General features: G+C 39.1%; 3 protein-coding genes across 6 annotated transcripts; 1 reads left to right on the forward strand and 2 right to left on the reverse strand.

Moving 5' to 3' along the window:
- Positions 1 to 716: 716 nt before the first annotated feature.
- Positions 717 to 3,126, reverse strand: LOC113174276 (G2/mitotic-specific cyclin-B2-like). The gene is made up of 8 exons (XM_026378135.1): positions 2,944 to 3,126; positions 2,611 to 2,721; positions 2,029 to 2,322; positions 1,786 to 1,944; positions 1,478 to 1,714; positions 1,237 to 1,377; positions 1,020 to 1,130; positions 717 to 941 (listed from the first exon to the last, which is right to left on the reverse strand). The coding sequence occupies exons 1-8, from the start codon at positions 2,965 to 2,967 to the stop codon at positions 831 to 833; spliced, it is 1,188 nt and encodes a 395-aa protein (XP_026233920.1). The 5' UTR covers positions 2,968 to 3,126; the 3' UTR covers positions 717 to 830.
- Positions 3,127 to 4,699: 1,573 nt separating this feature from the next.
- On the reverse strand, positions 4,700 to 13,654 carry kmt5b (lysine methyltransferase 5B). 4 transcript variants are annotated; one of them, XM_026378133.1, is made up of 10 exons: positions 13,538 to 13,654; positions 10,922 to 11,179; positions 10,685 to 10,832; positions 10,371 to 10,536; positions 10,178 to 10,287; positions 9,921 to 10,087; positions 9,787 to 9,806; positions 9,522 to 9,658; positions 8,838 to 9,037; positions 4,700 to 8,607 (listed from the first exon to the last, which is right to left on the reverse strand). In XM_026378133.1, exons 2-10 carry the CDS (start codon positions 11,088 to 11,090, stop codon positions 7,121 to 7,123), a joined length of 2,604 nt encoding a protein of 867 aa, XP_026233918.1. In that variant the 5' UTR covers positions 11,091 to 11,179; positions 13,538 to 13,654; the 3' UTR covers positions 4,700 to 7,120. The 4 variants fall into 4 exon arrangements, with proteins under 4 accessions (XP_026233918.1, XP_026233917.1, XP_026233916.1 ...); XM_026378132.1 differs by lacking the exon at positions 13,538 to 13,654 and adding an exon at positions 13,141 to 13,287; XM_026378131.1 differs by lacking the exon at positions 13,538 to 13,654 and adding an exon at positions 12,944 to 13,287.
- Positions 13,655 to 15,847: 2,193 nt separating this feature from the next.
- On the forward strand, positions 15,848 to 20,763 carry pole3 (polymerase (DNA directed), epsilon 3 (p17 subunit)). The gene is made up of 4 exons (XM_026378683.1): positions 15,848 to 16,319; positions 18,218 to 18,303; positions 18,448 to 18,566; positions 19,643 to 20,763. Exons 1-4 carry the CDS (start codon positions 16,254 to 16,256, stop codon positions 19,816 to 19,818), a joined length of 447 nt encoding a protein of 148 aa, XP_026234468.1. The 5' UTR covers positions 15,848 to 16,253; the 3' UTR covers positions 19,819 to 20,763.
- Positions 20,764 to 22,321: the final 1,558 nt, after the last annotated feature.

Raw genomic sequence — 22,321 nt, forward strand, 5'->3', positions numbered from 1 at the left:
TTTTCACTAATTCTGACAAACAGTTACCGTGCAGATTAAGATTTATAACACTATTCAAACAAATCACAGTGAAGAAATTATAACCACTGAAGCTAAAAGCCCCACCTGCATATTAGTACAAGGCACATACATTCGAATACAGTTTACAAACCCTCTTGGCCACTGCGCTTTGCCAACAAACAGCTTCAGGAGGTCCCCACACATCATGAAGCATTTATTCTCATAGCACTATGACCATGATTTGGAAATTCTACATGCTTTCATATTGCTACTTCGTATATTTGCCAATTCATCTGTGGGTCATGATGGCAGAGAAAAGCTAATTTACTGTTACTGTACAAATCATGTCTTGCACAAATTATGTCTTGCACAGATAGAATGAGTCCAGTTAAAAGTTTTTCTTTCAAGAACCACAGGAATTTACATCTTTGTCCAGTTGTGACCCAACCTGGAGAAAGCCACTGCCTACGTATGAAGAACATGGTCCAGATGAATAGAAAAGCATCTTCAGTTAGATAATACAGATAAAGCACGGACTGAAAAGACACTTAAGGGTCTATACTTACTAAACACATTGTTGTTGCCGTTAAAGCTATGCAACTTTTCAATAAACCCAGGCCACTTGCAATAGGCAAGCTAGAAAAAGATCAGTTAAGTATATTCATCTGTTCTGCTAATACCTATGGTAAAATGTCAGGAAAAAAAAAACCACCAAAAAAAGTTAAAGACATTTTATTAAAAACTAGAAGTTTCTCCACAGGTCATGATCATAATGACCAGGTTAAAATAAAGTGCAGGTGAAATGTCCACTGACAAAATTAAAGCTCCCCTCAAGGAGTGATGAGCAGAGAAGCTGCCATTTTCTTAACGATCGAAGAACTCAGCTGAGGAATGAGGCTGATTTTCATCAGCTTGCTGCTCGAGTATTTGTTCTTCACAGCCTGCAGAGAAAGAATTATTTAAAGTTTAATTTCATCATCTTTGATCTACACTAAATTGTGTTTTGACAGCCAACTCACCAGAAACTTTGTTTTCCCCTCATTTACAGTCACAACATTTTTGGCTATGTGCTGCATGATTGGCTTCAGGTGGGCCTCATCATACGTAGAGTAGTGCTGCTGTGTTGGTGACTGATGACGCAGGAGAAATTCAACAAGTCAACTGACCCACCAAAGGAGGAAAAAAAAAAAAAAAAAATCTAATCTATTAAACCAGGTGCTTGAATTCAATACTCACCCATGACATTCCATCAAGAAGCAGCTGGGAGAGACACAGGGAAGCAGCAGCAATCTCAGAGGGCCGATAGTGTACCATGTCATAATCGACGAGGGTCAGCTCCATCAGATACTTGGCCAGAGTGTGTCTCTCTACATCAGACTGCCCAGAAATCAGAGACCAAGACCTCTGGTCAACATACAGTAGCTGGTGACTATAATAAGCATGAGGATTGAAGACATTAAATTCATGCTGAACTCACATTGGCCACTTTAGAAGCCCGTCTGAGGAAGTGTAATGGAAGAGGACGTCCCAGTTGAAAATTAAGCTTCCTCAAAACTATTTGCTCCATCTCAAGGATCTGAGACTTTGAAAATGCATTGTCTGTGATGTAGGTGAAGTCCCCAACTTCTGGAGCATACATCTCTTCGTATTTACAGGCCACCAACATTGCAGTAACACCAACAAGCTGCAGCTTTCTGCGAGAGACCGGTTGGACCTGCAGCACAGCAGGAAAAGGTTTTCCACTGCTCATAAAGCAAAGCTTTAGTTAAATTAAACAGTGCTCACCTGCAGAAAACGATCCAGGATGGCAACTGTGAGGTACAGAGTCTCCTGCAGCAGCTGGAACCTGGAGTGAACCTGGACCAGCCAGTCAATCAGAAGAGCACGCATGCGTTCAGTGATTTCATAACCCTGCATGTAGTTTGGTCGTACAGCCTGCTGCACCTGTGGAAACAAATACTGCTGTAAATGAAAAGAAACTAGTGTAAAGCAACACAAAGTTGAGTTGATAGGGGGGAAACAAGTCACCTCCAGGTCATGTAGGTAATTATAAATGTCTTTGACATATTCTGAACAGAGCTGTGGCAGGTCTGCATCTTGCTCGTCAACATCCTGCACATCCAGCAGCGCCTCAGAGAAAGCCTGGCACAGCTCCTGCTCCTCCTTCATGGACACATCAGCTGACTCCTCTGAAAGTGAAGGAAGAGGATCTGCAGGCGCTTGGACCGGGACTACTGGTGCCACCTTCACTGTGGGCTTTGATTTTTGGACGCAAGACGTTTTGGCTGAAGCTTTGGCCGACGCTTTGGTTGGTCCAGTCCTCTGAGGAAACAAATCAAATTTACATTTAGTCATTTGGCAGACGCTTTTATCCAAAGCGACTTACAAATGAGAGAAAGGCTGGAAAGGTAAGCGTAAGGAGGTCTTGTCTAAGAACCCCTACTGGAGGTAGGCCACAGCTGGGTCTCCCACATGAAGGGCAGTGTTCTTACCACTAAACTATCCAGCTAGATGACAGTTGCTGTTGCTTAACAAAAAAGGTCAAACGCTGATTGAATAGACATTTTGAGCAGTTCCATAATCAACTGTGGAGCAGTTTTGTTGTTTTACCTTTGTGTTAACTGCTGCTCCAGGAAAGTTGGTGATCTCTCCAAGAGCAGCTCTTCTTGATGCTGCTGTGGGTTTGCCCATCTTCACTGGGTTATCAGTGGGAGGATGTTGCTAAAAGAGATAAGATACATATGAGAAGAAAAAACAGCTAGAGTGTCTTGTGAATGTGAACCTACCTAACGTTACATAATAAAAGCGTAGACCAACAAACCCCAAACCCATCAGGGAACAGACGGCCATGTTTGCTAACAATGCTAGCAAGTGAAGCTAACAGCAGGAGCTTTAGAAGCTACTTAACACAATAGGACAGCGAAATAAATGCAGTTTACTCACCAGCGCACGGACGTCCACAGACATGTTTAACGCCGACAGCAGCGAGGTCAAACTGTAACTTGAGGAAGCAGCGATTTACTTTATTTGCAATAAGCAAAAGTTAGCGAGAAGCTCCGTGAACACAGGTTTCAACAGGTAAACAACACGGAGAGCAGCAGCTTTCAAATAGCGCTCCGTCAAATCTGATTGGACACAGCACTGGGAGGACGCTCCTGATTGGCTGACAGCCTGAGGTCAAAGGTACAGATCATTGCTATTTAAACAACATAAAGTGAGGGATATTATCTGTTACCATAACAAAATGCTGTTTATAAAATTTGTTTATAAAAAAGGTTTGTTTCCTTGGTTTCCAAACTTTTTGTTTTAGTTGAATTAATTTACTATTTTCTTAAACACAACGGTAGAATACTGTACACGAGTAGAATCAACATAGGTATCTTCAGGATTTTATTTCATTCAGTGTCTTAGTTTTTAAAAACTCCTTTTATATAATTGTCACTTCATGAATGCTTTATTGCACTTTTGCCATTAGTTGGGCTGCACCTTTTTACAACTAATATCTTAATTGATTAGGAGGTTCAGTTGATAATTTTACTGTTTAAGTAGCAATTTAACTAAGTAACAAGGGGGGAAAATCTGTAATTATCTGTTTCTTACAAGCAAGTTTTATTTTTATTGTGAAAACTGAATTTAAATATAATATATAATTTTTATATTCCCTTTGTCAACAAATGAAAAGACTAAAACCAACAATGACTTGGAACCACTAACAACTGTTTCCACAGCCTGATAAGTCCTATTGAGCTTTTCTACAGCGCTCCGCTGCTGTCCAAAAACTCTAAAAAACACATACATGATGACAGGCACACTATAGTGTTTTTGATTGTGTCCCACATACCCCATCCTGCAGCCGAATATAATCAGTAGAGCGCCAAATGTGAATTAGCTCCCCTTCTGCACCTCTTCCTCGTTTTCGCAGATAAAACAATATACTGATCAGACATATCACTAAGATTATGTGGTGTTTTTAATTTTGTGGTTGACAGCACGGGCACACTGAGCAGTATACGGCTTCACAGCAAGCTGTAATGCAACGCGTGCTTTGACACCAGTCGAGCATGGCCACCTTTACAGTTTTCCCAAGCTGACTTGTGTCCACCACAAAAAGCCACCAGGTGTTAATGCTGTGATTGATGTGTATATCTATATCTATCTTTTAAGTACAAGATTTACAACTTCAGTTAGAAAATTTGAGATGAGAACCACGCCCAACGTACAAAAGACAGCAAGTATTAAACACATGCTTAGTTTTGGTCTTTTCATCACATTTGTTGACTTATGAGCAGTACTATCATTTCACTGCGATTTACCTAGAAAGTTCTGGCATGTCCCAAATACAGACTACACACTGATACTAAGCCAGTTTTCAGTACCTGGGCATAATAAGTGTATTCAAGTCTGAAGTGTAACTGCAATGCAGAGAGGAAAAGGAGAAGCTGTTCATAGTTCATAGTACTGAGCAGGTTTTAGGAAGCAAAAACTATTTTAGAGAACATTTTGATGTCTATGTGAAAAGTTTTATTGGCAGCAACATTTCATTTCATTGCAGTGTGGCTGATGTTCATTTACTGTCAATATATAAACGTCTGGTATACTATCTACTGACGACTAGTGTGTAGTGTGGATTTGGAACCCAGCTCCATTTTTAAATATTATAAATACCAAATCCAGCCGACATCAAAACAAGCTCAGGAAACAAGAGTCACAAAGAAACTTTATATAGTTTTCAAGTATTCAAAACTGTTAAATAAGTACAAGATGTGTTCACATGATTTACATATTGGACAATATATGCACTGCCCATTTTTAATTCTCTTTACATGTTTCCCACTACCCACGTAACACACTAAAATGTTCGCAAACTATTCACATTTGTTTTGCCTTTTTTCTATTTTTTTTTTGTTGTTTTTTTCACTTTTTGAATCAATTGGAAATCTTGACAGCTGTCTAATGGACAAAGACCACACAGACGGTACACCTGGAACAGTTTACAGTGTAGGGTGGAGACGTCCGACGAAGGGGAAGGACAAACTGAGCCAGGTTCAGAATGGTGATTAGCTGCTGGTGATATGAACAGTACGTATTAACACAAGAAAAGTGGGTTAACATTCAGTCTCAGTTGATCCCTTGATCTATTGGGCAGTTCATTTACTTCCACACAACAAAAGTAAAATAATACAGGAGGACTGACAGTGGACTTGTATGCTTCAGTATTTCAAGGGGGGAAGCAGATGGCTTAGCATTTTCATTCTTCATTAGATTAATTGTTACAAATTTGGTCTAAATGTGTCAAAAAGCTCTTTCTTAAGGCACCTAATGCTGTTGGATAGTTGTTGTTTTTTTTACAATTTTGCAAAGTAAAAAATGTATACGTGCTCCTGTGAAGAAAATAAAAAAAATAAAAATACAACTTAAATAGGCTACAGATGAAATTGATAAAATGCGTAGTACTCATGTAATGTATGTCTACATAATTTGGGCCTGTTAAAGTTAATGCTCCAACCATCTACCAATAGTTACACAGCACAGAAATTCAAATGGATGGTAAGGAAATAAAAAAGTAGCACCACCATGAACAGAATACATGACTCTAACCTAATAAGAACATTTTAGACAATGTGACTGTCCTCCTGTCTTCAGGGCTGCATAATTGTTTCTCTATTACCATGTCACTTATTTTCTCCATTAATCAAATTACTCGTTAGAACAATAAAATGTCAGACATAGTGAAAAACATCTGTTACAATTTCCCAAAGCAGCGTCTTCACATTACCCAAACCTGTTCACAGATGCCTTGGGATACCAGAAAATAATCACAATTGCATTTTGCTTCCAAACATCTCATGTAAATAAAAAGTGAGATTGGAGAAAATTCCTAATTCAGTCGAGGGACACTCTGTTTATTACTTTCAGAGATTTAAAAAGCATATAGGTAGCCTTTATGTGGATTTGGTTATGTTTTTTTATATATTCTCAATTGATGATCTACCATGTGTGCCATGTTTCCATTATAAAGCAGTTCTAAAAACAAAGAAATATATTTCCAACATCTGACTAAACCTGTGCTTTCATTACTTGGATTTCTGAAGCTAATTTACAGAGCTCTAAATGAAGGGCAGGGAGACTATACTAGCAAAAAACTGTGCAACACCACTACAACTGATTGTTCTTTCATGTTATATGAACAACTGTTACAACTGCAGGCAAACTAAATGCACACTGTAGTTCCACATGCATGTTTTTCCTCCACAGTCTTTTTTTTTTTCTTTGCCAGTCATCTCTAACACATAAACTTGAGTTTGTTGTATATAAAACTTATAAAACTAAATTCTGCTGTGATGCTAACATGAATAACAAAACATTGTGATTAAACAGAAACATGATCAACTTACACAGTAAATAATGCTGACTGACCTACGAGGATTCAATCACTTCTTTGCCAGAAAAACTACTGGAATAATGAAAACATGGCACCTGGATCCAAATGAGGTGACTGGCTGATCTAATAATGCCTTTGGACTTACCACACCATACTGCAGGTTGAGCATGGTTTGCCACACAAAAATTACAAACTATGAGACAAAAAGCAAAGTTCAATAAAAACCTGCCTATGAGACAGAGGAGATAGTCACCATACTGTACACTTTCTACAATATTCATGTCCATTATGAATATAACAAGTGCATTCACTTCAAGGAATAGTTAAACTTAAAACAAATTCTTGTTTTTCACTTACGATCAGGACAAATCATTTAGAAACAAGACAACTTTGCTAATTGATGCAGTTGACATTTAGCACTGTATGCAGATAAAATGTCATAAGAAATGGACTGGGTGAGTAAACACTTACTTAATCACTGTAATCTGTCTTAATAATAATAATAATAATAATAATAATTATTATAATTATAAAAAAAAATTTGATGAACACAACTTAAGTGAATAACAAAGATTTGTTTTAGGTTAACAGCACCCTCTAGTAACGTTCATTCAGATTTTAAAATTTTCAGCAATTATTTTTGTTTTTAAATTACTGTACTTCTTTTACATCAACACAACAGTTGATTAGCGAGTCATCTTTATTTACAGGAAAACTGGGAGTGATGAGCTCCACAGCTTACGCATTGAGTCTCAGAGACTGATCCTCTCTCCTCCTGGAGGAGATATCGATGTCTATTGAGTCTTTACCCACAATGAGTCGGAGCCGCTTTGCTGGAGGAAGTGGAATGAAATCGTCTTCAAACTCATTGTCGAAGTAGTCATCGTCATCCTCCCCCTCCTCATCGTCCTCTTCAGATGAAGGTTCTGCCAGGACCTTTTGGGTTCGATGTCCACCATTCCTCGCCTCCAGACTCATGTCCCCATTATAGGACATCTGGTCCGCCTTTGTCTGAGATAGTCTCCGTGCATCATCCTCTCTCTTCAGCTGAATCTTCAACTTGGTGGAGTTACTGTGGACCACAGGGGCAAAGCCATTATTTAGTTTGGCTATGTATGAGCTGCCTTTGTCCTTATCATGGTCCTTGCTGAACTTGATGCTAATTTTGCTGGAAGAAGCTGAGTTGACCGTAGAGGCAGAGAGGTTGGAGGAGCCAATGGGATCCTTGGGATCATTGGTTTTGCTACTGCTGCTGTCCCTCCGCCGGCGGAGCGTTAGTTTGGGGATTCCTGTGTTGTTCTCCAGGATCAGCTGGGCATCATATCGTGTGATCTGACGCTTCTTCTTCCCTTTATCCTGTGACCGGCAGCCACTCTTACCCTTGTCCCTACGGAGGGATTTGCTGCCATTTGCAACCCCATTGTAATCCCTGTGTCTGTCGGTGAAGCTCAACAGCATGTTTCCACATTCTGAGAAGTTAGTGTGGCCACCAGCCACTGGCATGAACGGCTCACCATACGAGTTCTCACATTTAATTGTCCGCTCGGTCCTGAACCGTGTTAGCCGTTTCCGTCTGTTGCATGAGCCTCTTCTGTCATAACCAGTGTCTAACGCTGGCTGTTCCAGTCCCACTCCATGGTGGAGATACTCCTCCATATCAGCTGGCTCTGTTTTAATGACCACTCCACCAGGGACTGGGCTCAAGCCGTCCATAGCACTGGGCTCTAGCTTAATACCAGTTGCAGTTTCCTTGGCTTTTACAAGTGTCCTTGTGGACCTGCGAGTTCTGTACATTGAACACTGGCTACCCTCACTGCTTTGCACAACTGATACACTGCCATTTTCCTTGGCAGCATGACGAGTGAGGCAGCCCCGCTGGCCTAGCGTCTGCTGCGCCAGTTCCTGTCCATCCTTCTCCTTCTTGACAGTGACACCTTTACACAGTGACACCTTTGAGTCCCTGAGACCCAGCTGGCAAGTCTCTCCTTTGGCCAATGCCTTGGGCTCTGCACCCCTCCTACAACTCCGCAACTGGACTTTACTTAGTGAAGGCTTGGATTGGGATTTTAGTCTCTTTGGTACCCTGTTATTGTTTACGCGACCTTGTTTTGAACATGAGGTAGTAAGGGCTTTTGACAAAGTCTGTCTGGTCTGAGTCCTGTTTTTATACTTCAGGCCTGATGATGAGGATGATGACGATGATGATGATGTTCTTTTTGTGGCAGCTGGAAGGAAAAGTTAAATATTTTTAGAAAAACACCTAAACACATATTGGATGGACAAGATTTATAAAATCTAATGATATTTTGACTTCATATCTCAACATTATTAATATAAATAGGATAGTTACACAATACAAGGTTGGATATCACTGCAAGAACCCCACCAAACAATGAATTAAGACATGCCATGGCAACAACACTGAGATTTGATTACACCTTTAGGCAACTCTTACATTGATGAGTTTTTGGCATTTCCTGAGAGTCAACATCGGTGTGAGAGCCTACAGAGTGACTGTCTGAATTCCTGTTTCCTTCCCCCAGCTTCTTCAGTCTGTTCAGACGCTTGTCTGTCTCCCGCAAACCATACTTGCTGTTGATCACTGGCACTTCCGCTGGTAGTCCAGCTTTGGATTTGAAAGCACCAGTACCCCGTCTGCTCGACAACAACAACAATCAAAAAACTTCAATAATCACTACCTAACATTAGTGAACTATGGTCAGAAACCACTGACTGCACTTGGAAAATAAACATGGAAATTAGATTTCAATTCTCATAAGAGTCTGATGTCTGCATTTATTGAATCAAACTGCAACAAAAAGATAACAATTTTTATAGCCTAATTAATCGTGAGTAATTTTAGATCTAATAAAATACCTATTTGTTGGAAACATATAATTTTGCTTTACGTGAAGGGTTTTTATAGTTTATAGTTCGTATTTACACGAGCAAGTAGTGGGTTTACTGTATTGTGTTTACACCACCTATGTGCACATTAAAGATCATACTCTGACAAAGTTTTTAGATTAACCAAACTGACAATGTTGCACCGGTCATAAATAAATCCATACTGTAAATTTAACTGTCAAGATCATCTGGATACATTTACTCTTTATAATGCATCTGTTGTTACACCTACCGTTCGCATGTATAGCATTCACAAAATTCATTGTTTTCTCCAAAAAAACCATCTCCATAGTAACATGAGATTTCCTCTCCTGGTTCAATATCCCTCAAAACTTTCACACAGGCTGTGTCCCGTCCAGTTGATACAAACTAAAAAATAATAATAGCAGGAAGAAGAATTTAAAAAACAAACAAAAAAAAAAACAGCAACAATAAAAGTACAGGTTAACACTCTGAACAGCAACAATTGCACAACAGAAAACTTTGGGGCAATCTACCTTGCAATTTGGCCGACAATCTGAAAAAGACAAAAAAAAAGAATAATTTGAAAAACTGTATGCCAGATTTAGGCATCTGAGTATTGTTACAATACTGATGACAACCAATGACTAGAAAATATGAAGACCAATACCATGATTGATGAAGGCAGCTGGTCCCAGCCAGAGCTGGGCACAGTTTTTGCGGGTTGAATACATGACACTGAAGTCATTCTCCCCGTGTCGGAGCAGTAAGTTCTCCTCGCTCTCCGAAAGTTCAGCTATGCAGCCCACCAAGTACTCAATCTTGTCATTTCTTTTCCTATAAAAAAATTATAATGTTAGGGTGGGCTAGTGATGGCAGTGTGTTGAATAGTGGTGCTCTTGCAATCAGATGGCAATTTGTCCTCACCATTCTTTTGTTGCCACAATTTTAGCTCCATTTTGCTCAGATGAATAGCGATTACAAGGGAGTATCTCAAACCCACTGTCTGTGGCAAACATCCGCAGATACACGAATACCTGTGCAAAACAAAGTTATTGATTGGATCTGTCAACTTTGGTGCTGAAAGAAAATCAGAATGGAGCTCTAATAATATTTTTACATGTTGCTTGAAGAGCTTTTCTTGAGCTTTTGTCTTGTGGAGAAAAAGATTTCGGGACCAGTCTCCTGATGTCAAAGCTCTATAAGCTTTCTCCAAGTTGTCGTGTTTCTTGAAGCGCTCAATGATCTCTTTCAGCTCCTCCTGTCTACCCTTAACTGGTCGAAATCTGCAGGGATACGTTAAAAGCACAATGAGAATACCAGAAATATAATACAACAGTAACAGGGACAGGGACTATGTACAACAATAACAAAGATTTAAAAAGACTAAAGAGGCTGCATGACTATCAATTCCACAGCAATGAATCTGCTGACCTGACGTTCATTTTATGAGTTTGAAAGCCCAGATATGGATCCAGGATGAGGCTCGTGGTCAGATCATCATTCTCACATAACTCCTTGGCAGTCATTCCTGAAGAGGGCACATAGCGCCTCTCTGCCTCCAGACTGGCTGCATTAAACCCTATTAAAATAAATAAATTAAAACATATCCTAATTCTACAGTATATGAGTGGTGACAAGTTTAGAAATTTCTAAACACGTTTCACTCACTGCGGCTACATCTTCGGTTCCTGGGGTGGGTTTTGTTGTGTCGCAGAGATGCACGCTGCGAATGCTGAGAGCGAGTCTGGCTCTGGCTCACAGGTTGCTCGCTGGTCAACTTGTTTCCGTGTCGTCTGCCATTTAATACCATGTTCTTGGATTCGCCCAGCCACTTCATGCCCACAAGCCCCCTGGTCCAGTTGCATTTAGTCTCCGAGATAAACAAACGCTATTGAGTGGGGAAGACCAGGGTGTAGACTTGGAAACCTAGATGCAGAGCAGAAACAACAAACATTTCTAATTAGTTTACAGAAAATTAAAAATTACAACACAAAACTGGCAGATGGATATATTGCCAACTAAAACAATGCCAAAAGAGGGGAAAGAAAGTTCCCATTTAGGAAGGACAGGGATTGAAACTTTTTGCTGCGAGTTACGCTGTTAATTATTGCCTTCTTCACACTTTATATTAAATGTAATTTTAGTAGTGAAACACAGAGCTGTGAACATAGATATGTGATTGTGCCAAAAATACTTTTGGATTCACTGTATATTAATAGTCAAGCCACATTCTTAGATAATCAAGGATTCACTCACTAAATTGCATTGAAGCCAAGTATTCCTCTGCTTGACTAAACTATCTTAACATCTAGGTACAGGTCAAGTGAGGTACCAATACCTGTCACCCTTGATGCCCAGGGAATATTTAATCACAGCTAAAACATGCTAATGCACAAGGTGAATGTTATCAGTCAACTCATCCACTGGTGACTGTTGTTTACCCCATCGTAGGTTTGAGACCACAGCTAAGTAGTGTTGAAGAAACATTTACAACGAACCTGCAGTGCCGCTTAGTGGTAACCCCAAATAAGGCACCGGTTGTCTGTCAAGTGCAACAGTACCGTACTATCATCCATACATGTGAAGTATTGCTCATTTAGTCTATGTACCATATGATCACATAAAACACGTCACACTATGTTAACATTTATATGTGCATGAACACACCACACACGGTTTATACTTATACTATTATATAGGTGTTTTATTTGCTACAGTGCAGCGTCGCAAGGAGCATCATTTTATTTGGCATAGTTGAAGAAAATGATTGGCATTTTTAGCCCAGAAGCTAACCCTCGTCACAGTAAAAACAATATGCTTCAGGGATCGGGAAAAGCTGTGGAAATGCGGAAGGCCACACCGGCAGCCGAGGCCGAGTCTGTCGGTTATCAATATAGCTTGCATTGTTTGCTAACAACTACGTATCTCCACCCATTCACTTAGATAGCATGGTGCTAACAACCAAACGCGATAGCAGAGATGTGGGGCCGTAGTAGCTAGCTTGAAACAAACGCCGGCAATATGCCATCATGGCAATTTCCATAAGTCTATCATTGCTACCAACCACATATCCATTAGTAAGTGAAGCTGAACTTGAACATAAAGACCAAACCATAATATTGTAAAATGGTGACATAAGGCTATGGTGATTCTGGTATTTAACCATACTAATAACAATACAGAGTAATACACCAATTCCACATCTTGACTGGTTTCTGCATTTTCCATTTAACATTATGTTTCAATTCGCCAACAACACGTCTAATTTATCAACCATTTCTCGTCCCTTTAAAGATGCAAACCTCGGTGAATTATCTATCGTTAGCTTTAACATTCTTCTCAGTTTGTGTTAGCTAACATCAAACTTCAGCAGGGTGCTAACTTAGTTTTCCATCCGCTAACTGTTAGCACGTCCAATAAAACACAACAGTAAAGCATGTAATACGGTTACCATATATGCCATAAACGATTTAACGTTGATTTAACTAACCAGATGCCCATCAAATAATCGACGACGGCAACGTTAGCAGATAGTTAGCTGCACACATGTCCCAGTGACAAACGTTAGCAACCCACTGGAGCAAAGCAGCTAACACTGCGTTAGCATGGATTGTTTGATGTGGAAACCATTGGCTAGCTAAACAGGCTAAAGCTGTCGTTGGTGAGCAAAGTAAAAGTTAGTTTGCGTACCTGTACCGTTGTCGATATGATCCATTGTAGTTATCAGAACTTGCTAATAATTAATGGCTCGGTGTAGGTGATGTTATTTATTATAATAGATAGCAGTAAAGTAGCAGTGAGCTGAAGGCAATCTCACGCGTTGGTAACGTTAGCGTTAAATGTCCTGAGTCGACAGCAAAAACAGAACCAACACACGGGATACTCACTAGTTGATTTTATAAACAGTCACGAAATAAACACCACTCCTTCAAACAAATCCAAAATTGGCACGACACCTCTAACGAAAATATCACAGGAAACACATTTTTTTTTTTTTTTTTACAAATTAACATTAAAATTCAAGATGGCTGCCCAACACAGGCGAAAGGGAGAGGAGGGCGCAGCACAGCCATGCTGAAGAAAATAGATCCAACATGCACGCCACCATTCCTGTCTTTAGATGATCGACATGAGAAGCACTATTCGAGCACACAAGCCGAAACTCGAAAAGTGGACGTTTTAGACGAGTCCTCTTAGCTTTTGCTGAAAAATGTCGAAAATCATTAGCAGAGTTTGTGTCAATAATTGTCGGATGTGCACAAAAGTAGTGCTGCATAAACAAACCTCTTTACGCTTCCCAAACAAATCCAGCGGCAGTGAGATTACCGGTGGGTTCTGTAGCGCTCGACATGGAAAACCTCATGAGAACAAGCTAGAACAAGGGAACTTAGAATCCCAACCGCACAAAAGACCCTGGGACTTATTCCTTTTACTGCATTAGAATTTGATCTCCCCTCCCCTTCAGTGATCTTTTGCTAATGTGGGTACAGGCTTGTGAACACCCATTCCTAGGTTGTTGTCAACACAACTTTGACAATTGCAAATCTATTGCTAATTGTCTCATTTTATAGCTTGATCCTTCTACAATAAGCTGATTTAACCCGCCCTGATATTGTTATAGAATCAAAACGTCTTGTTTTACTCAGTGAACACGGATGTTAGGGCTTTAATGATGCAAGCATTTGCATTGCAACAAGAATCCAATAGAATAACATCAACACATAACTTGGAGGCCAGCTTCAATGTAATGTATCCTATGCAAATTTCAGTTCAATTATTAACACTTTAGCACAAACAGATTACTGAGTGGGCCTGTCTGGCACACGCCCAGAAGCACGGGGAAGGGTGGACTTCAAAACAAACATACTTTGATGCAAAACAACTACAACGGGATGCAAAATGTCTTCAAAGAGGTGCAAAAACAGTAGAGATAAGAAATGACCACGAAAAAAACAAAACAAAACAAGTAATACAGAAACATAAAATATCTACATCGATACAAAACCACCACAAAGCATTGCAAAGAGATTCAAAATAATCATGGAGACACATATAATGAATTATTTATCTTGCACTGACTAAAAATGGAAAATTCAACAACAATTATATGCATGTTGTTAAATGTTACTATTAATTAACACGCACTGTCCTTTGTAAGTAAACCAAAAGTTATTTGCCTGTATTTTATAAATTTGGTATTTTTACTGTTGGGTTAAACTCATCAAATTTACATTGATATTATTAAATGTTATTGTTAATTATTGCCCACTGTCCTAAATAAATAAACCATTCATTTGCCTGCATTCTGTATTTATAATGTGTTGTTAAAGTGGTGAAGATGTTTGCTTTCGTTTTGTTGTATTTTATTGACTGTATTACAAAGTTTGGTTAAGTTAAATCTAGTTAAGTATGTAATGGTAAAATCAATAGGAGTTGTGAAAAGAGCAAAGACAAAACATCATCTGTACATGTATTACTATCTGCTCTTTGTATTTTAATATTCAGTGAAACAAAACAAAACAAAACAAAACAAGACAAACAAAAAAGCAAAGAATGTACTATAAATCTGATCTGACATTTTGGGAACTGGTTTTTCATCTGCAGCAGCCCATCAACATGTTAAGCGAACACAATGAGACAAAGGTTGCAACAGTAATTGTTTCAACAATACAATGCAATCTGTGATCTAAGGAAACTTTATTGTCCTGGAATGCTGCCCAGAAACAACTACAGAAGCTTGAACTTGGTGGGTGTAGAAATTTGCCTTTCATTGCACAGCCTAGCATACTGAGTGGTTTACAATGTGTGGGTTGCATTGCATCACTGCATGTGTGAAGAAGACAGCTACCATGGAAACCACCTAAATACCTTTTCCCCCAACAAACGTTGACCTTTGTAATGAAGGTGTATGCTAAGCTGGAAGTCTGCCCAGTTAGGCTTTTTAATATTCATTTGTACACTGCACATAATGCGCAACTGCCAAGTTGTAGCATCATCACTTTAGTGTGGACTCTTGAAATTAGTTTTGCAGTCATTGTGTGTTTAATGGATGGGATAATTCATCTCTGTCCACATTAGAGCTCATAATTTACAACTGCACTGATGTGAGTCAGTCTAATAACTGTTACAGGATAAATTAAAGAGATATTCAGTATTTTTTGAAATATCACACATCACACATTTTTTTAAACAGGAGAGAATAGTGCATTTGTTATGTGGGACTGATTAAAAAAAGCAATGGTTTTGAACACACAAATAGTATTGATTAAATATACAACACATTAAACACATTCATTTTTTAAATATTTGCTTGTATATTATATTGCTTATTTACATTTTTAGAGACATTTATTTAGAATAATGTCACAGAATAATGACATACCAGTTACAATATCATATCTCCTTCATAACTGTTAGGCTAAATGACCCATTAAAACATAATAACTTAATTAATAAAAACATACAAAGCCCACACGTTACATAGATTAAGATACTGACTGTCCTCATGTTACGTATGAGAAGATGGACTTTACTTTATTTTGTGTTTTTATTTACGTAGCAGCGATATGCGTCACTCGTACGTCAGGGGTCAAAGTTGAAACGTGACGTAGGAGGGCTCGTGGTTGGAAGATTCGCGGGAAACGTCCCAAAACAAATCGGTTCCGATGGACACGGGAGTAACTTTAGACACCAAACTTTAACCTTTCAACATTAACGACTTCTTAAAACGCCTCAATATAACGCACACGGACTGTTCTCAGCGGCTGAATATTGCACTGAAAGCGAACGACCTAACTAGCTACTTTAGGTAGCTCCAGGCTAACGTTAACAACACTGTCAGCAGGCGCTAATCAGTTAGCTTGGTGCTAACGTTGCCATCTCTCTCTGACTTTAAATACGAGGCAGCGATCATCTGTTATCCGTGACGGACAGTAGAGTTAACGGTGACTACACGGTGGACGGGGCTCCCACTATTCAAACTTCTTAAACGGTGACCAAAATGGCAGAGAGGCCAGAAGACCTGAACCTTCCCAACGCGGTGATCACCCGCATCATCAAAGAGGCGGTGAGTGCGGACACATCAGACCCTGGTCACATACTGGAAACCTTTAATCTAACTTAGTCTGATCAGATTGAAGTAAAACTCCTCAACTCACCCCCACCCCCACAAGTAAATGAAAAACTGTTTTCCTCTTATCAACTATAGGTGAGACTGGCACTGGCTTTCAGTACATATGCAGTATCGCCATGTGATTTACCCACTTGTGGCTTTTTTGTTTTTTATAAACTATGAATTAAGTAATAGACTGCGTGTTATTGCATCTTACTGTAACCCAAAGTGATTATATAATTTTTATTTGACCACGAATCAAGTCAAGTTTTTCTCCTGCTCTGTGGAAATAGACAAATGAACATCTGCACTCAGAACTATTAACCACGTTCACCTGAGGTCTTAATAAGCTGAAGCTGTGTACAGTTGGATTTTATAGAAACAAATACAGTACTTAACTTTTTCCACATTTTGTTATGTTACATCCTTTTTCCAAAATTGATTAAATTCATTTCTTTTTCTTCAAAATTCAACAACAAGTACCCCGAAGTGACAAAGTAAAGAGGTTTGTTTGAAATATTTTTATAAGCCATGAAGTCCAAGGAATTTTCTGTAGACCTACGAGACAGGAGGCACAGATCTGGAGAAGGGTACAGAGAAATTTCTGCGGCATTGAAGGTCCCAGTGAGAACAGTGGCCTCCATCATACATAAATGGAAGACATTTGGAATCGTCAGGTCAGGTCCGGGAGGAGATCAATGGTCCTGATGGTCACTCCGAAAGTGCTCCAGCGTTTCTCTGTGGTGAAAGGAGAACCTTCCAGAAGAACAACCATCTCTGCAGCACTCAACCAATCAGGCCTGTATGGTAAAGTTGGCAGATGGAAACCACTCCTCAGTAAAGGTTTGCACCTGAAGGACTCTCAGGCCATGAGAAGCAAGATCATCTGGTCTGATGAAACAAATTGAACTCTTTGGTCTGGATGCCAAGTGTCATGTCTGGAGGAAACCAGGAAACTCTCAGCTCCTGGCCAATGCCATCCATACAGTGAAGCATGGTGGTGGTATCATGCTGTGGGGATGTTTTTCAGCAGCAGGAACTGGGAAACTAGTCAGGATCAAGGGAAAAATGAATGCAGCAATGTACAGAGACATCCTTGGTGAAAACCTGTTCCAGAGCGCTCTGGACCTCAGACTGGGGCCATGGTTCATCTTTCATGGTTCATCTTTCAACAGGACAACAACCCTAAGCACACAGCCAAGACAACAAAGGAGTGGCTACAGGGCAACTCTGTGAATATCCTTGCGTGGCCCAGCCAGAGCCCAGACTTGAACCTGAGTGAACATCTCTGGAGAGATCTGAAAATGGCTGTACCCCACGCTCCCCATCCAACCTCATGGAGCTTGAGTGGTACTGCAAAGAAGAAGGGGAGAAACTGCCTAAAAATAGCTGTGCCAAGCTGGTAGTATTATCCTCAACAAGACTTGAGGCTGTAATTGGTGCTAAAGGTGCTTCAACAAAGTATCGAGCAAAGACTGTAAAAACCTATATACATCAGATTTCAAACAAACTTCTTTCACTTTGACATTATGGGGTATTTCTTGTAAGATTTTGAGGAAACTTATAAATTTAATCCATTGTGAAAAAAGGCTGTAATATAACAAAGTGTGTAAAATGTTAAGCACTGTAAATACTTTCTGGATGCACTGTGTATTATTGAATAGAAATATACTGTATGTTTGGATATGTTGTTGTTATTCTTATGAGAAAATATGATGTTCTTTGAATTAAATTGTTTATAAGCATCTTATTGTTATTTTGGATGAGTAAAAGAATCTTGCCTGTGATTTCTGATGTAATGTGCATATATTGAAGCTTTGCAATAACTTCTCCACACCACTTGTTTACAACAGCTCCCAGATGGGGTGAATGTGTCGAAAGAAGCAAGGAGAGCCATATCCCAAGCTGCCAGTGTGTTTGTGTTGTATGCAACCTCCTGGTAAATATAACGCACCCATTTACATACTGTAACAAACAGTTGAGTATTGATTCACAAAATTCAGTTTGATTCAAATTGTGTTCAGATAATTAACACAAAAATAAGAAGCATCTGACTCATTTATGTCTGTTAATCTTGGTACAGTGCGAATAATTTTGCCATGAAAGCCAAGAGAAAAACTCTGAATGCGGGAGACGTTTTGGCTGCAATGGAGGAGATGGAGTTTGAACGATTCCTGGAGCCTCTCAGAGAAGCTTTGGAAGGTCGGTACTTCAGAGAATCTTTACAGACTTTAAATTTAAAACAGAAAAGTTCACATTACTCCAAGATGAAATGTGTCTGATGAGGATAATTGAAAAACATACCGGTCAGTCACAATATTAAAAACATCTGGTGGCTTTAATGCTGTTGTAGACAGCATGGGAGAACTGCAACACTAGCCATGATTGACAGATCAGAACACAGTGTGCATTGCATTTGCTGTGTGTGGGGCTGCGTAGCTGCTGACCTATCAATTTGCATGCTGAGAGCTGTCCACTACAACATTAAAACCACTTGGTAGTTTTAAATCTATTTGATGTAGATCTTTTGGGGTCGACAGTTTTGTACACGATCCTAACCAGACCTCCAGGAAACCTTCAAAACACCAATATGCATGCATACATTTTTTAACAAAATAAGAATTAATTGGAGGGAGACCTGGACACAGCCAGATGTGACCAAGGACAACAATCCAATCCAAATTGTCAACTCAAATAGAGAAAGAACCCTGGCAGCTGTGTATGGTGCTATCAATGTTACAACGAACTCATACAAAGTTGTTTATATACTTTGATGTTAATTTATAGAAGTAACTGTCATTTTTACACCCTCTTGACCAACAATAAAACCACCTGTTGGTCTATAAACAAAAGTTCTAACCTGTTTAATATCTGTGATTGAAGACACAGAAATAAAGAAACTGCAGTTGCTGTGCTCCACTCGTGGCAACTTCCAGCACTGCTTTTCACATAGTAAGGGAATAGATGGTAAATGGTCTGCAATTATATAGTTTCTATCTTATTGGTAGTCAAAGCACTTTTACATTTATTCGACATGTGACAGGAGGAGCCAGGAATTGAACCATCAATCCCACAACGACTGCTCTATCTCCTGAACAACCCCAAAAATAATATTGTATTCTATAGCTGAACTTGTAACCCCATGAGGTCAGTCATTATTTGGAGGAGTAAACGTTTTATAACAGATTATACAAGCAATATAATGAACTGCAGATCCTTTACTGTTAAGACTCTCAATTTCTCTCTTTAACGGTGGGTGTGTATGTTTTTCACAACAGTGTATAAGAAGGGCCAAAAAGGAAAGAAGGAGGTGTCGGAGCAGAAGCGCAAAGATAAAGAAAAGAAGGCTGACGCTGAGAACGATAAGAGCAGAGAGGAAGAGGAGGAGGAAGAACACATGGAGGAGGAGGAGCCGCCTGAGGAGGAAGCAGAGGAGGAGGAGGTCGAGAATTAAGGACATTTCACCACATAGCTCTGATGACAGGAACAATAGAATGCACTCCACCAGCTCCTCTGAGGTTATCACTGTCTGGACATGATGTGTTTAAGTGACTTGGTCATCTGAGAGCTACCACGAATCAAACAGAAGTTAATGAAACAAGTACAGTTGTGATAAGCGAGGTGAGGTTACACTTCTTTTTTTGTGGCATCGCAGCTGCTGTCTTCCATCCACACACCATACAACAAACATCCAACACAAACCACAAGGAAACCAGACATAAAACTATGCCATATACTTCCTGATCTTTGAGTCCATTTTGTATTTTTTTTGTGTTTTTTATATACCTACATCACATTTTTATACAAACACTGTTCTGGTTTTTCTCTTTACATTGAGATTAATACAGTAATGTACACAAAAGTGAAAACGAGCAGTTTAAAGTGACTTGCTCCGTCCTGAGTGAACTAATACACTTTAGTAAAGATTACTTTACCTCTGACCTAATTAAATTGAGAAATATAAAAAAATTTTTGTACTACATTAAGTATTTTCAAGTACAAGATGAAAATCTAAAATTGGTATTGGTATAAATTTATATAAGTCAGGGATTATCAATTCAACATTCAATACAAGAGTTTTGAAATTTAGATTAAGGGCTGGGTTTGTACTTTCTGACACACACAGTTTGACAAAATGCACTGAACGAGCTTGAGACAGTTAAATCTCTCACCATTGGAAGAAGAGTTGTATTTCGTCAGATGAGATCACAAAAGTAAATAAATACTGTTGATAAAGCACAGCGATGGTCAGTTTTTGGTGGACTACATTACATCATATTCAGTAAAAACACTGCACTAGCGTACATTCAGTGTTTTGAGTTTTTGAATCATTTATACTTTTGTAGACTTGTATATGAGATTTGATGGCTGAAAATTTCAATAAATATTTTGTAAAAAAAAAAAAATCCAAACTGTGTTGAATCATTACTGGCTGCAGATGAACATGAAGACTGTGCACACCACCACAGTCAAGGCCTCGTTTCTTGAACATTGATAACCACGTAATGGTGAAGTGTATCTGGAGCTGCTGTCATGGCAACAAGTCCTTAAGCCCAAACCTGCAGAAGTGCAGCTGCATTTACACTTAGATGGATCATGAACAAGATGTGAACCACATACCTGATTTCAGTTTCAGATACAAATACATTCCTTTTTATGGATAAAAAAAATGTAAATATAATTATGGATATATATTGTGGATAAAAATCAACTCCTCACCACTTAGTTACCTAGACCCAATAGATAAAATATAAAAGGTTGTCCAGGTGCCATGACTCTCAACCTCCAGATAACTTGACCTTGATGACTGAATGACAGAAACTTACCCTTCCTTTTTTACTTTCAACACATTCTCGGTCACAAACACTTTTCACATTGTAATACGCTTGTGTTGCAAAATTGTAAACGCTAGCAGAAAACTTCAACAAACTTCACAACTTCAACATAGTTGTCACCTTTTACACACCAGTCAAAATTGAACATGCATTTCCAAAGACCGATCAGGCAGGATTAAATATTCAGTTCAGAGGACACAGGTGGTCTCCAATAGAGCGAAACGTACAGAGAGGCAGAGGAGGAAGAGTTTGCATCAGACTAGAACAATAATTACAGATGAAATTTGGCCAACTATTATAGAGCACTTCCTTGTTCATGGGGTGACAATGAGGGAAGCACCGTGCAGCCCTGATGCACGAGTGCTTCATAAAGGTTATACTTCCACCTGGATCCATTATAGGAGTTTGTCTGTGTGGTGGTGGAAGGTCTATGACCCACAGCTCTACACCAGGAAAATTTATTGGAGGCAATGGAACATGCCTGTGATAAAATATTTGTGGAGCATTGTAAAGGCTTTATTTTTATTTATTTTACAAATGTTCTTGACGCTAACTAATCACCACAGTTTATACAAGATTCATTAAGATTAGATTAATACCAGGTCAAAGCCCTTGAGATGTATCATCTTGTTTTTAACATATGCCATGAAAATGAAATTAACTAAAGTCTTTATATAAATCTCAGAACAGATATGAAAACTGATTAAAATGTTTATTCATGTTTATGCATTTTGTTTGTATCCCTATCAGCTGCCAATGCAATAGCTTTTTTTTTTTTCTTTTTCAAATGTGGCTTTAATTAGCACAAACATTAAACAGCTGTTTAGGCTTGTGTCATCCAATTCACAGCCACTTCGAGTGATTCACACAAGCCAGGAATTAACATTGTAAATGTAGACCTAACACCCTCTGAATGTTCATCGCAACTGATGCTTTTACAATAAACTGAGAAGAGGAAGAAATGTCAAATATCTGTCAATAGGATACTGGTGAAATATAAAATGTACAATACTGTCTGCAGTTACTTTTGGTAATTCCCAATATCTACCTTACTCTACTATTCCTTCACTATGGCACTTGTCCTGTTAAGGATGAGTGGAACCAATCCCAATAGGTGGCCAG

The sequence above is a fragment of the Anabas testudineus genome, chromosome 3 (genome assembly GCF_900324465.2).
Source record: "Anabas testudineus chromosome 3, fAnaTes1.2, whole genome shotgun sequence".
NCBI classification, from domain to species: Eukaryota; Metazoa; Chordata; class Actinopteri; order Anabantiformes; family Anabantidae; genus Anabas; species Anabas testudineus.